General features: G+C 39.4%; 1 protein-coding gene across 4 annotated transcripts in view; it reads left to right on the top strand.

Moving 5' to 3' along the window:
* The window catches only part of rgs3a (regulator of G protein signaling 3a), a 188,624-nt gene that overhangs the window by 61,673 nt on the left and 110,910 nt on the right, over positions 1-16,041 (top strand). For all 4 annotated transcript variants that reach the window (XM_067437557.1, XM_067437559.1, XM_067437558.1 and 1 more), the window contains one exon: positions 4,294-4,425. In XM_067437557.1, the coding sequence (XP_067293658.1) occupies positions 4,294-4,425 (132 nt within the window). The remainder of the gene's footprint in view (positions 1-4,293; positions 4,426-16,041) is intronic.

The following is a 16,041-nucleotide window of genomic DNA, read 5'->3' as shown; positions in this document are numbered from 1 at the left end:
TGCTTGCTGGGGTGGCAATGGTCTATATTTTGGGGTGGCAGTTGAAACCCCGGTAGATCCGCCCCTGCCACTGTCATATTTTCTTACATTTTCGTTCGACATGTTGAGGTGATGATGTAGCCTACTACTGTGTGTTCACTGTGACTCGATTCGGGTGTGTGACAACGATGCTCAACATATGCATAATTGCCTCGATCCAAAAAACAACAACAAAAGGATTACGCAAAAGACGATTGTCTCGGGGGGCCCCCTGGTGTTCGGGGCCCTGGGCTGCAGGCCATGTTGCCCATTAGGATAACGCGGCCCTGACTGCAGCTGGTGACTTTGACAACTGGTTATGAGGGACAATATGGTATGAAATTTGAGAAGAAACACCAAGCTGACAGTCTACTGTTGACTGTCTGTCAACTCAGATTGTGTGGTGTGTTTGTGGTGTGTTTTTGGGCTTAATTTTGGGCTGCTATTCTAAAGCTTGGAAGAGCCAGGACATTTTTAATATAACTCTGATTGTATTAGTCTGAAAGAAGAATGTCATATAAGCCTAGGGTGGCTTGAGGATGAGTGGTCATTTTTTTGGGTGAACCATCCCTTTAACAGCAGACTGGTCTGCAGTAATAAAGGAAGACAAATATTAAATGAAAAAGTCCTGTTTCTGCATTATAAGAATGCTCATGAGTTTAGTGATTTAACAGTTATGCTAATGTACCGCAGCCGGTCTTCCTGGACCAGGACTCTGGATGAAGAGACCAGCAGCAGCTGGGAAATGTTGGAATAGAAGTCTCTCGGTCCCCGAGGCAGCCAGATGCAACCCATATCTGAGCTGCGGATCTGGCTGATGGTTGTCCAGGAACACATTTCTGGGATAGGACGTCCCCAGTTGCTCTGTCTTGTGATGGAGGCTGTGTGAATTTGTTAATCTTTTGTAATTTCAGGGGAATAGTTGGATGAGTCCTGTTTCATAAACACAGTTTAATGTAATTTTATTAAAGTGTCAATCAAAGCATCATCTGTGATGGGACATTTATGGTGATTTAAAGAAGAGAATCATCCAAAAAGAAAATCCTGTCATCTATACATTACTATCCACTTTCATTCTATGCAAAAGAGGCATTCTTTTTTTAACATTTAATTTTGTGAAAATGGTACAGAACATGGTTTGAACATTTTATTTTGGGAATCTGTTCCTTCAGCAAAATTCTCTCAAAGATGATCATCAGTGCTGGCTGTATGGAGCTTTATATGGACTGATGGTCTCAGGCCGCTTTATTAAGTTGAAATGATGGATATAGCAGAATGACTTATATTGATTTTGGTGTTGGGCTGAGAACCCACTGCATTTCATCATTCTTCAGACAATAACAGATCAGCTTCAGCTTCCTCTTGCATTTATCAGCAGGGGAAATATAAATATATCAAAACTTCATCCATGATCTGCGACACATAATCTGGTATTAAGATCTAGAAACAAATGCTCAAATGAGATACTGCAGTGTTTACACCTGGTACGCTGTAAAAAATAAAAAAAATAAAGGTGAAAGTTATGTTTTTTTTTAATTTAATAAATTGAAGTACTGTAAACATACCAGATTGCAGTTTTGTTACCTATGGATAACCGCATTGTAATGGTGGTAAAGATAAAACCATCCAATGAATCAGTTCATCACAAGTTTGTAGTAAGAAAAGCTCTACGAGCTGAATTGCTACTAATATAAATACTAAGGTAAATACTACTATAAAGAAGGGATGTGAAACACACAAATATAATCTTTTTTTTATCATTTACATCAAATATATAAAATGATGTTAATGATCAAAACACTATTTTACTGTAAAATTACATGAAATACCATCTAGAGAAAGTTCAATTAACTTTCCCCCCGCTTTTGATGGAAATTTCCGTCTTTCAGTGTTTTTACTGTTATATGGTAGAGGGCACTATTACACATCTTCTGAATGAGTATTGAATCTCCTGACTAAAGTACAGGTGAATAAGAAGCAGAGACAAGCAATATCATATGTTATCATATACATATATAAAATAATGTGACCATCAGCATATAAATCAACACGGCCTGAAGGCCTGTGCACACCGGGACCATTATCGCACATGCTTATCGCCAGAGTTTTTCGAGACGTTTTTCGGCACGTCTTTGTGTTCACACCATAGTGAGCGTGCAAATTCAGTACGGCATTTTACGCTCCTGACACTCGCTTGTCACACAGAAGAAGAAGACAGACAGTTACATGCTTGACAAAACCATTCACACACTTTTTGCTAAATGGCAAGCAGCATTAGCAGCTCATCTTCCTCTTTGTCATTTTAATGTATGCTCAGCAAGTTATGTGCTTGAGCGTCACCAAGTTGTGTTTTACTGTAACTTCAGCAGCTCCAGGCACGTGAACAAAAGCGCAGATCTCATTGGTCGGCCAGTTTTTTTAAATTATGCTTTTACACCTGATGTTTAGCATGTCAGTGTACACACTCACATTGGGACCCTTTGTTTAATCACAAAACGTCAACGATAAACGTGCGTGAAAATCATCCCCTGTGAACAGGCCTTAATGTTACTGAATGAAATGTCTCCCCAGGACGAACTCTAGGACTGTGAAGCTTTGGGGTGTTGATGGACTCGATCTACTCCATCTCTGTTTGATCATCACTCTAAATCTGATCTGGATGGAGTCTTTGAAAAAACATGATCTTTTTGCTCAACATGTTGCTTTTTAAATAAAAAGGGTTGATAAAAATTATGCATTAAGCTAGAATAGTGTTTTGTTTAAAAGCAGAGGCTATGTTTTTTTTTTAAATATATATTGCATGTTCAGATATTCATACAACAAAATATTCTGGGTACCATGAATATTTGTGAATATGAACAAAAATGCTGGCACTGGCTGGTAACTTAAAAAATGCTGGCAGGCAAAAAGATAACAGGTTTATATTGTTGCATTTTTACAGTCTCTTACCATTAAAATTATGATCTGACTTGTAATAAGATTTCAAGAAGAGGGATTCTGATTTCTTGACTTTACTAGAAGTAAATCACTGTTATAGCAGATTGATAAAGCTCAAAATAGAATGTAAATGTTGAAATTAATTCCAAATATAGTTTAAGCATAATTAATATGCTTTAAATGATCTGCGTCAGCCCATCCTTCCTGCCAAAACGAAGTACTGCAAGCTGCTTCTGGCCGGCCTTCCGATCATCACGACTCCAGAATGATCTCCAATAAACCAAAGAGGGCCCATATCTCGTTCCATTTCGCCTACCTATGCCATGCACTGTAAATATGTACTCTTATTGTGAAGAAAAAACATATTTTTTAATGTGTGTAGCACAGCAGAAGAGTAAACATGCTTTCAGGCACCTTCATAAGGTACAACAGGGCTAAAGGCACACCGGGGTAAAAGGCTCCTTTGATTTTATTTTCCTCTTACCCACTAGATGGCACAAAAACTTGCTGAAGCACTTTCCAATTTAGTTTAAAAGAGTGTCTATTTACATTAAGCACAAACAGCCCGCCTTGTTGGTAGAGTCTATTCACACTAACTCCGCCCACTGATGTCTGATTGGGCAGGACGAAATTACACGAGACACTGGACTGTCAATAGTAGCATTAGTGTATTTTTTTGTGTAAGTTTTGACGCAGTTTAAAACAGCTTTTTTGCAGAACTCACTTTACTCCCTTTTCCCATCACATATCATATCAGAAAGGCATTTTTTTTTCAATAAATATGCAGAAAATATTATAAAACTGGAAATAAAGTGTCTAAGATTTGTTTAATTATAAAGTGTTTAGGTTTAGGGGTAGATGTAGGGAGGGCTTTATTGTCCAAATATGGCATAAATTTAATAATTTTAATAAATGAAATAATTTAGACTCTGTTGCATACCGTTGAATGTACAACAACACTGAGGAGCAAACAGTATGCCACTATGTATAAGTATAAATAGCATCTAACTACTATTTACACTTATTACAAAGAAAATACTGCATGAGTGTGTGAGTGTGTGTGTGTTTTAAGACATCGGTTAGCATTGTTATGACGACGTGTATAAATCATTAAAGTGCACAGTTGGGGTCTTAAGATGGATCATGCCCATATCTCTAATCTGTTCTGGCAGCGCTTGAAAACAGTTAATGCGACAAATAAACTAATGAAGCTTTTCTATTTCTTTCTGCTTCTCTGAACCACACTAGGATATTTTTTTCTTTACTTCAGCAAACCACATAAACATTTGCATACTACAATATTAATCTCTGTCCCTCTCTCTTTGTCTGCCTCTGCAGAAATGTGATTGTCTTCTGAGTCTGAAAGCAAATTCTCTGGAGCAAAAAGCGAGAGTGTGTCAGTGTTTGAGTGAGAACATCAAAAAACAGCTCCAGCTGCACGGACGACAGACGTTCTGCCCACCTCAGCAGGTACAGTACATGCTTCATGTTTCTCTGGACATAATCAGGGCTCGACAACAAGGGTGGGATTGTGCTGCATCATTGCTATGTTCTCATCTTACATTTGTTGATGATGTACGAGCAGGGGTGCGGGATGATTATCCAAAATCTGCTAATTTGGGATACGTGAGAGAGGGTTATTACCTCTTCAGGCATTTTCACACACTCCATGACTCCAAGATTACTGTCAACATACTGAAAACTGCAAGAAAATTGCTCTGAAGTGCTAACATCTGTCAAGTCAGATCAAGTGATCTTTATTTATATAGTGCTTTCTACAGTACAGATCATTTCAAAGCAGCTTCATAGTAATAAACATGAAAATAACATAATCAACGATGCCAACTTTATCAAATATGAAACAAATTCTACTGTAAAAAGCACATCTGCAAAGGACTATAGTGTCATTATTCAACTCAAGTCAGTTTAGTGTTGTTTCAAGTCAGTTCAATAAATGTGTAATGTTAATCAGTTATAAAAAGTGTTCAATTCAACTATAAAGCATATCTGCAGAAGACAAAAGTGTCAGTCCATAGTCAGACTTCACAGTCTGTGGCACAAGAATTTAGCTTGAACGAACTGGGAGATAATCTTATTCTGGGTTGCGTTGCTCATCTAATCATCCATCAGCCACTCTCTTTCCAGATTGTAGGTACAGGATGTCTCAACATAAGCTTGTACAGCATCAACAAGCACTTTAATTTCACTCTGTTTATCGCACAAAGTGATGGTGTTGCTTTAGGAGACTTGACTAAACCATTGACCCTTTTTGGAGATGTATGATGTCACACTAACATGATAAACATTTACTTATGAAGAAACAAATGCAGCAGTGAGTGCATGTTTTGATACTAAATCTGTTTGGCAAATGTTTGTAGATGCTAGGGGTTTAACAACCTTTTGTCGATAATGTGATAATGCATTAATGTCGATAATGCATTTATGCGATTAAAGTCAAGTCGACGTCGACTACTCACTGACACCGCCATTAATGAACAAATAATGACTGAAGTGAGACTCGAACTGTTTGCACAGATATGGCACATGACACCGCGCTGCCCACTCGGCTATTGCTTCTAAATAACAGCTTAGTTTCATCAGTTCTTTTGTCTTTGGGTCTCATAGATTTCGTCTTTTTCTAAATGAGATATGGATAAAATATCTCAGTAAATATTATATTTATATGAGTGCATTAGTGAGACAGCGATTGCATGTGAATTAAAGGATTAGTTAACTTTGAAATGAAAATGATCTCTCCCTCAAGCCATCCTAGATGTATATGACTTCCTTCTTTCTGATGAACACAGTCAGAGTTATATTAATAAATATCCTGGCTCTTCCACGCTTTATAATGGCAGTAAATGGGGCTTACGAGTTTAAAGCACAAACAAGGGCATCCATTATAAAAGTAATCCACACAGCTCCGGGGGGTTAATAAAGGCCTTCTGAAGTGAATCTGAAGCGTTTTTATAAGAAAAATCGTATATAGTTATAATATTTATAATATTTTTGTTACAAAAACACATGGCTTAATTTCAGAAGGGCTTTTTTAACACCTCGGATCCGTCTGGAAAGTTTTATATTGGATGGATGCACTTCAAACTCCTGAACCCCGTTCACTGCCACTATAAAGCTTAGAAGAGCCAGGATATTTATTAATATAACTCTAATTGGGTTTGTAAATCATGGGTTAATTTTCATTTTACAGTGAATTAACTAAATGAGTATACATTTATTGTAATTTTTAACTGTTTGGAAATGGAGCGTAAAAGTGGATTTCTTATCCTGCTGCGTCCTCTATAAGCCATGAGCAGCGACTAGTTGTCGTCACGCTTAAAGTGTCATGGCAGAGCATAAAGTCGACTAGTTGACTAGTCTGTGCGACCCCTAGTAGAGACAGGTGTGTATAAAGGCCTATATAGTTGAGTCCCCGTCGGGACAGTTTGTCCAATTCAGTGTGTTGAATCCCTGAAATTTGTGATACCCTGAAATTTTGAATTTTCCAATCTAATATGATTTCTGACCTGTAAGGTTGCCAGAATAATAATCTTACACGGTGTGTTAATAGGCCAGAGGAGAACTGGCACCCCGACTGAGTCTCTCCCAAGGTTTATTTTTCTCCATCATGCCCTGATGGAGTTTTGGTTCCTTGCCACTGTCGCCTTTGGCTTGGCTTGCTCAGTTGGGGACACTAAAATTATGATTAAAGTTATTCAACTAATTATACAAAAAATTTATGAATTAGGTTTTATTTAATTCTATAAACTATAATGCCAACATTGTCGCAATATGATAAATTAAAATAAGCTGATAACATCACTGTTTTCTGCAGTACGACTGTACAGCCAAATCTAATTTTGTTGCAATATTATCCTGTTTGACACTGTGAAGCTGCTTTGACACAATCGTGATTGTAAAAGCACTATATAAATAAAGTTGATTGATTGATTGATTGAATCGGTGTTGGGCCGTCGGTAAGAGAGAGCACTCTGATTGGCTGTTCAGCTTATCAGTGCACATGAATAAAAGTGAGCAAAGAAGTCAAGACGACACAGACAGAAGTCTGTTACCTGAGCATCTTCTTTACGTGAATATTTTATAACAACATGAGCTGCCTGGAAGGGAAGAAATTGATGAGCATGATTGATAATATTTAAAATGTTAAAGCAGTCTTTGTTTACTCTTTGTATATTCACAGTTTTGGTTCCTCTTGAATGAACGAGTATTGAGACCTGCTGATACAGACAATTATTTCCTTACAGCTGATGGCTGTCGGCTTTAGTCTTTGCGTTGTGTTTAAATGCAGCTTTTTGGCTTTCGTCACAGCTAGTTCATTGACTTCAGCTTGGTGTGTCACAGCCTTAAAGAGGTAAATGATCCTTCCTGTTGATGCCCGGCAATTTTTGGGACTTCTTTGTTCTATGTTTCAGCCAGCAGAACAGAGAAATATATGGTTGGATGTCTGAGATATGTAGTGTAATATTCCACATGGATTGGGACAGAATTAGCCCAATAGGCTTTCATTCAGGTCTCACACCTGCTATCATTTATTTCTCTGCTCTCCATTCACATGAAAGAGAAGGTGTGTGTTGATCACAGATGCTTTTATCAGCCTTTGAATCATCTTTCGCTCTTTTTCACTCATTTTCTCTTCTCCTCTTTTGCTTTATGCCTCTCTTCACCTTTGTGTTCCATCGTTCTGTCTGTCTGTTTGTTTGTTCCGGCCTTGTCTTTCACTGCAGCTGTGCCCGATCCATTTAAATGTCTGTATGGATATGATTTAGGGCCGTGGTTTTCAAATTGACCCAAAATAGGTTGCAGGTTTTGTCAGATAGAGACGCAGCAGGAAAAACAACAATGCCAAAAATAAATAATGAAATTAAGCTAGTCATATAACCTGTAGCATATAAACTAACCAACTGATCAATTTTTTAAAGGGAGGATAAATAACGTCCCATACTTTTTACCATTTACGTCACAAGTAGCTTATCCAGTCAAACTCCATCTGTCACTGATCACAGATTATTCACAGTTGTGTAATGTTCTCTCATTCTTGGAAAAATAAGAACAAACACAATAACAAAATTTGTGTGCAACAACAAGAAACATGGTTTGAAGCACAATTAGCACAGCCCTCGCAGATCCAAGATCATCCGTAACCCATCTTCTTTTTTGGGTACGATGAAGTATCTCGGCTGGAGAGACATGCTCTATTGCGTCCTTCACTAGCAGGACCGCAACCTCCACAACTGAGGGACATGCTGTATTGCCTTCCTGCTGGGGGCTGGACAGGTTGGATCAGGTATAGAAGCCACAGGAGCCCTCTGTGACGAGCAGACTGTGGGTCATCCCGCAGCAGCCTGGTTTTGGTGGTATCACGCCGAGGCAGGATGTGATTGATGCCCTCCGTCTGCTTTTGGACTGCTGAGAACTGCTGGGCAAAGTCCTTGACAGTGTCACTGAAGAGTTCACCTTGCAAGATGGAGGCATCCTGCATCTCTGCAATGAGCCAGAGATTGCATTCTTGGACCACCAAGGTAGACATCGTCTACCCGAGGGTAAGCACTGTAACTTTCGTCGTCTGGAGGGTGAGGCCAATTTCTGTGTGCAGTTCCTGCATCAACCCTGCCTCAGAAGGGTTCTGACTCCCCTAGTGTATTTTTTGAAAGTGCTTTGGCCTGATGGACTTGCCATCATGCAGAGCAGAGGCAGCCTGTCCATAGGCATATTGTAAGTCTTAGCAGCCAGGGCTGCCGTCATCTTACAGGCCTTTGATGGTAGACGCAGATGGGCAATTGCACACTCCACCAGGGGATTCTCCACGTACCCCCTGGTGGCCCCACTTTTAAAGCCCCAGGTATACTTCGGCCGTCCATGTTTCTTCAGTGCTTTTTCTAAACTGTTTCAATGTTTGAAATGTCATCCACATGCACTACAGTTCTTCTCTGATCATGCGACGCAAATGTCCCGTTGATGACAGGACTCAGTGCTGCCCTCCGATGTCTGGCCGAACGTGATCATCCGCGCGCTTCTGTGGTGTAGTATACTTTAAAAGAGGCGCTGTGTGCATGAAAAGCTAATCTCCAAGTCTTCCAGCGTCGCGGCCAAAGCCAATTCGAAAAACCGCTGTTCGCCAGCTTCTCTGTTTTCAAGTAGCACGTGGAACCTCCACAATGCTGCCGTCATTATGTTAAGCCCGCCCACCGACTCTACACACGATGTGATTGGCCTGATCAGAGTTTGTTTTTTACAGCTTAGAGGTCTATTGAGAGTTGACAATAGACTACACTCGCGGCAAATTAGATTTGCTGCCACTAGAGTGCACCTAGATTTCTAGGCTATTGAGCATAGGCAGCAGGCTGGGTTACAGCAGAGGCGACTCTTGCCTTCACGAAGAAGGAGATTCGTGACCGCAATGCTGACATGCTCTTGTCATGATGAGGTCAGGAAACTACCACATCCAGAAACACTCGGATGGAAAGGCATCTTTTGTGCCGAGGCACCTAAGGAGGAAATGCTGCACTTAATGGTGCACTGGCTCGAAGGCGAAAACCCTTTGAATGTGCTTTGAATGCATTCCCAAGTGAGCCCCAATTTGTCATAACGTCGAACATGACGACAGATAGAGAAAGAAAAATTACAAAAACACAACACAATTACTCAAATAATATAATAGTATATAAATAATGCTAAAACACTGGTACTGTTATGGATAGTCTGTGTTTGTGTCTGTTAAGGGAGGGTTTTGTCATGTTTTAGTAATAATAAAATGCGACTTATCTCGTTTTTTTTTTTTTTTTTTTTACAAATTTTCGTATTTTTTGGAAAATGTAGTAATACATTTTAGGTTCCTGGAAAACCTGTAAACATTTAAAACTAGTATAAAATGTAAGTCATGTGAAATTTTAATAGTCTTGGAACATTCATTGTTCAATAATATTAGCCTATACTATGGTTTGTACATGATTTAATAAACTTATAGCCAGTATTGAGTAACTTTGTGTCAGGCATCCGTCTGTGAGTCCGTTTGACACTGTGATGCTCTTGCGCGATATAAGAGGAAATGATGAGGCCTCATGAATCATACAGGCACAGAGAGCAGCGTGAAACACACACAGACGCAATCTGACACTGACATGAGCAGCTGGATCAACGGCCATGTGGCGACTCACGGGAAATGTCATCTAACTGTCATTTCCTTCATACACGTTTCGTTTCATTGTGCTGTGTAATGATGCCACTGCTGTCTGTGTCCAACCTACAGTACAAACTCAGTGTTCTCTGTCTGCTCTCAATGATCAGAGGTCCCATTACTCTTTTATTTTATTATGTTTGCCTTGCTTTTGCAGACAAAAATCTTAAGAAAGAAATGCTTCACTCAAATTGTATTCAACTGGCACTCTATATTTTTTGAATTCAGTAATAAATGTTGCAACTCTAACCATTCCAATACTCTAATAACTAATCAGTTATTATAATTTATTATTTAATTCTGTTTCAGACATGCCACAGGTAATGAGATAAGTAAAGTAGTAGGAAAAGGGGAATAAAAAGCATGTGTGCATGAAACAGGAGAGCAAGAAGTTGATATAGTACTTACAGTGGCCTGTAATATTGGCAGCTGGTAAACATGAGCAAAGGCGGCTGTGAACATAAATCTGGATTGTTTATCCTTTTGATCTTTCATAAAAAAATAAATCACACAATTCTTACCTTTTATTGAAGTTGAAAGTGGGCGGAAACACATTATGAAATAAATGTTTTTCTCTAGTTCACATTGGCCACTTAAAATAACTACTTTTGGCAATATAGTGTAGTTATTTCAATGTAATCTAGTAATTTTTGGGGTCAATTAATTACATATAAAACAATGCACGACATGTTTCAGATAAAATTTTATAACAAATTGTACACCAAAATGCCAGTTACTTTATGCTAAAGTACTGTACTGTGTATCCTTCGGACTGCTGGATGCGTTTAGAAAAGGTCTTACGGTATCACTGAGTTGTTAGTTGATCCTTTTATATGGTTGAGTATTTGGCTGCCTCTCTTCCAATGCAAGTATATCACATGATGGACAATGATGTCCTGAACTTTATTTAACACAACGGTTCCCTGTCCTTTCCATGCATGCCTCTTTGACCTCTCTGATGAATTCAAGTAATGCCACATCTGCAGATAGCTCTAGAGAAGCACAGCAAACTAATATAAAAAATGCATGTTAACTTTTAGGTCAAATTTTTTATCCATTCATAAGTATTACATGCATGGGCAAAATTATGTTTTTTGAACATCCAAGCATGACAACCTATTCTAGTAAAGCCCAAAAACTAAACCAAGACTTTGTAAAGGGCAAACGATGGCCTCTTTAATGTTTAACGTGTGTGTTTGTGTTTAATGACGATCAATAGTCTCTCGCTGAGCAGCAGCATGAGGTCATGAGTAATTCATGAACACACTGTAGTCTTTTCGATGTGTGGTGTCCCACGTTTGACATGAGGAGTTTTATGTCCAGGGATTATAGAAACATTGTTTTCTGCAGTCGTTGCTCTGTGACACTCCTGGAAGAGGCTAAAAATAACGCCTGACCGCTCAACGGTTCTTACGTCATAGTGGACACTCAGGGACTATCTTTACCTTTCACTGAAGCGCGTACACACGCACACACACACACACACACACACACACACACACACACACACACACACACACACACACACACACACACACACACACACACACACACACACACACACACACACACACACACACACACACACACTGTCTATCATTAGTGTGTGCATGATAAGAGCAGCTTGTGAGCATATATTAATAACTGTTTATGTTATAAAAAAAACATTTGTTAGAAGTATTGGTATCAGTACTGGTGTCAAGAAAGATATAGAATTAAACAAATATTGGGAACATTTTTAAATAAGTATAATGCTATAATAAAATCATTATTTCTATGGAAGTCCCGATGTGTGTGTGTTGTTTAATGTAGTTGTAAACATTTTAAGGAACATGAATGCAATTAATTTCCAATAAAGGTTTAAAGTACTTAATCTAAAGTGAGCCCTTTTATTACTTTTAATAACAAAATAACAATTATTTTTCTACTGGTTTAAAATACGGTACTACATCATTGATATGGTTAATAAATTATTAATTTAATAATTAATTAAACAAGTTACAGTGGCAATGAATAAAAAACACTAGGTATTTTATTATTGTATAATTATTATAAAGTCTTATCCCAATATTATTTAAAATAATTCTTTAATGTTAAATCTACATTATTTTAGGGGTTCTGCAAATAAATATTTATGATGATTAATGATGATTCATTTTTATTTGTAATTGATTCACAGCCCTATTGTCAATTTTACGTGCAAAACTCTACAGTTGTATTCAAAAGTTTACATACCCCTTGCAGAATCTGCGAAATTTTAATTTTTTTAGTAAATTAAATTTCTCCTCCTGAATAATATGTTTTACATAACAAATGTTTCCATATATTCCACAAGATAAAATAACAGCTGGATTTATAAAAATAGCCCTGCTCATAAGTTTACATACCCTTGAACTGTAATCCTGTGTGTTGTTCCCTGATGATCCACATTTGTGTGTGTGTGTGTGTGTGTGTGTGTGTGTGTGTGTGTGTGTGTTTTGTGATGGTTGTTCTTGAGTCTCTTGTTTGTCCTGATCAGTTAATTTGAGTCAATGTTCTTCAGAAAAATCCTCTAGCTCCTGCAAATTCTTCCGTTTTCCCGCATGGTTTTCATATTTGAACCCTTTCCAGCAGTGACTGTATGATTTTGAGATCCTCTGAGGAAAATTGAGGGACTTAAACACAACCATTAAACATGATTCAAACATTTACTGATGCATTAAGTGTGAAAATGTGAAAATTTTTGAACAGGATGAAGATGTGTCCATTTTGTTTAAAGATCATGGGCCAGATTTACTAACAGCTTGCTTCAGTGCAAACTCTCTTTTGCCTTTAATAATAATAAACTACTACAAACTATATAAACTATAATAAACTACTGTCAGGATTTACTAAAAACACGCACTGAGAATGTAGCACTGAAAAGCTATGGGCAGGGTTATTTTTGCGGATGATCTTACTGCATATGCATTTGTAGGAGCTTCCTCTTCAGACGCAGTATTTATGAGAGGAGACTATTTAAATGAATCATACAAGGTGATTTACTAAGGTCTGCGCTCGTTCAGGAGACCTAAGGACTTTTCTACAATTCCCACAGATAAAAAATGTCAACAGTCATGGTTGATTTTTATAATCCGATACCACAACAATTTAATTCAAGATCGTTCGTTTGCTCGGCCCATTTCAAGCAAGCTTCGCTCAGCGTCTTAAACCAAAGAAAGGGGCAACTATATCCCTGGAAGCAGTAAGTAGCGATTTTATCCACTTATTGACTGTTTAAACAATTTCTGATTAAATTGAAAGTTTCTTAGAGAGACCGCATTGTCTAGATAAGGCAAGATGCTTACAGTAACAATAGGAAACACCAGGTACCATACAAAACTAAATAGCGTGTCTAATGACAAAGGGTAATATTATTTTGTATTACAAAATACAACCGTAGATACTTTGCTTACAGATCGTTCACTCAATCCTTCTAGGAAACGTCACCTTTTCCACCACATAAGTTAAAACGGCAGTCATTTGACAAGTCTATTTATTTTGTAAAAATATAAGTTATATATTTATATTTTTGACAACTGAATTATGGTGTTTCCTATGATGTTTTTGCCTGTTTGTGAGGCCAGCAGGGGGTGCTCACCCTGTGGTCTGTGTGGGGCCTAACACCCCAGTATAGTGATGGGGACACTTTACTGACAAAGCGCACCATCTTTCGGATGAGACGTTAATCCGAGGTCCTGACTCTCTGTGGTCGTTAAAAATCCCAGGATGTCCTGGCCAAATTTGCCCATTGGCATCTGTCCTTCATGGGCTCCTAATCATCCCCCTCTCCTGATTGGCTTCATCACTCGGTCTCCTCTCCACCAATCAGCTGGTGTGTGGTGAGCGTTCTGGCGCAATATGGCTGCCATCGCATTATCCAGGTGGATGCTGCATATTGGTGGTGGTGGTTGAGGAGATTCCCCCTTCAATGTAAAGCGCTTTGAGTGCCTACATTGTGACTAACGTTATGTAAACATGCAATATCATTGACGAAAAAAGACAAGTCTAAAATGTAGGCTGAATGACACACTTTAAGCAGAACATCTCAAATGGAGATTGATAAAATGCAGCTTACTTGTTTATTGGTTGTTTTCAGTTCGTCCATGCGCGAGAGAGAGCTCACGTGCATATGGTTGCCAGATTGGACATGTTTAGGTAAAAACCGGAGAGTATACGGGTTTCTATTCACAGAAAGCTCTGTTTGGGGAATTTATTTACTGAAATCTGGCAACCACACGAACGTGAGCTCTTTCTCGCGCACGAATGATCTGAAAACACCAATAAACAAGTAAGCTGCATTTTATCAATCTCCATTTGAGATGTTTTGCTTAAAAGTGTCATTTAGTCGGTCAGTGTTCTGTCAGAGCGGTCAAGGACTCACAAGCCGCTTCACTGAACTGCTGTGAGCTGCTGAAATAAGCAAATCAGAGCAGAGCTCAACATTAATATTCATGACCCTTCCAAATAAGGCAAAAACTGAGCATTACATCCTAGGGACAATTTTTAGGGTTCTTAATGGACCTGTAAAACTGTATCTGGACAATTTTTGCCCTTAAATAAGCCACATACCCTCTATGTAGATATCAGAGAACAATTAAACATTGTTTCAAATCATTCTAGGGCACCTTTAAAAATGTGTGTGCGCAGCTGCTCGTCCCAGTGTGTGTGTAATAAGCAGAGTGTATGACAAGACCAGAACAAGGCAGGAAAATGGAAGAGCTATCAGGCAGTCCAAGGAACCAGAGAACAGGCTGGCAGCAGGGCAAAGTGGGCTTGTGATGCAGGCAAGCATTGGGCAGATGAAGCGTCAGGAATCCAGGACCCATATTGAGTGCAGCAGGTGATAGTGATCAAACAGTAATCAGAAACCACACCCCCAACACAACCACACAACACAAGGAGAATGAGACGATAGATTGATGAACTGTGACAGTACCCCTCCCCCTAGGAGCGCCTCCTGGAGCTCCCAGGAGGACCAACCTGTCGATTGTAATCATCAATAAGGGAGTGATCCAGTATGTCCCGCGCAGGAACACAGCTTATCTCCTCTGGACCGTAACCTTCCCAGTCCACCAAGTACCGGAATCCGCGTCTCCTCTGCCTCGAGTCCAGAGTATGATTGACCGTATAAGTTGGTATGAGGCATGGCGGAGGAGGAACCGTGACTGGTGGATTAATGTGGGAATAAAACACATTAGGAAGGTAGTTTGAGGCGCACTTTCACTGGACTAAAAATCTTGGTGAGAGGAAACGGGCCTTAAAATTCAGCCGGGCTCACGGGCTCTGCTCCATGTGTGGCAACACCTCTGGAGGAAGGCGTGAGTGGAGGGGACCACAACTTCGGATTCCAGACTGGGAAAAAGTGGTGGCTGGTACCCTAAGCTACACTTAAACTGAGAGAGGCCCATGCCCGACACTGGTAACAAATTATGTGCGTACTCAATCCAAGAGATCTGCTGACTCCAGGACAAAGGATTCTTGGAGGCTAAACATTGCAACCGTCTTGCAAGATCTTGGTTTGCCAGTTTAGTCTGACCATTACTCTGGGGATAAAACCCCGAAGACAAACTAACCGTCGCCCCCAGTATTCTACAAAATTTGTGCAAATATTCGGAAATAAACTGGGGCCCCATGTCGGAAACCACGTCCATCAGGAGGGCAGGAGGGTGGTGAAATCTAGGGCGATGTGGTACCAGGGTCTCGAAAGAACAGACAGCAGTTGGAGTTACCCATCCGGAGAGCAATTAGACGTCTTACCCATGGCACAAACTGAACAGGCCAAAACAAATTCCCGGATGTCACGAGCCATACCAGGCCACCAGAATCGTTGCTTGACCAAAAACTTACTTCTATTTACCCCTGGATGACAAGCT

This window comes from Pseudorasbora parva, chromosome 3, assembly GCF_024679245.1.
Source record: "Pseudorasbora parva isolate DD20220531a chromosome 3, ASM2467924v1, whole genome shotgun sequence".
In the NCBI taxonomy this organism is placed as follows: Eukaryota; Metazoa; Chordata; class Actinopteri; order Cypriniformes; family Gobionidae; genus Pseudorasbora; species Pseudorasbora parva.
The sequence above is the reverse complement of the archived record's forward strand: the minus strand, read 5'-3'. Positions and strand labels throughout refer to the sequence as shown.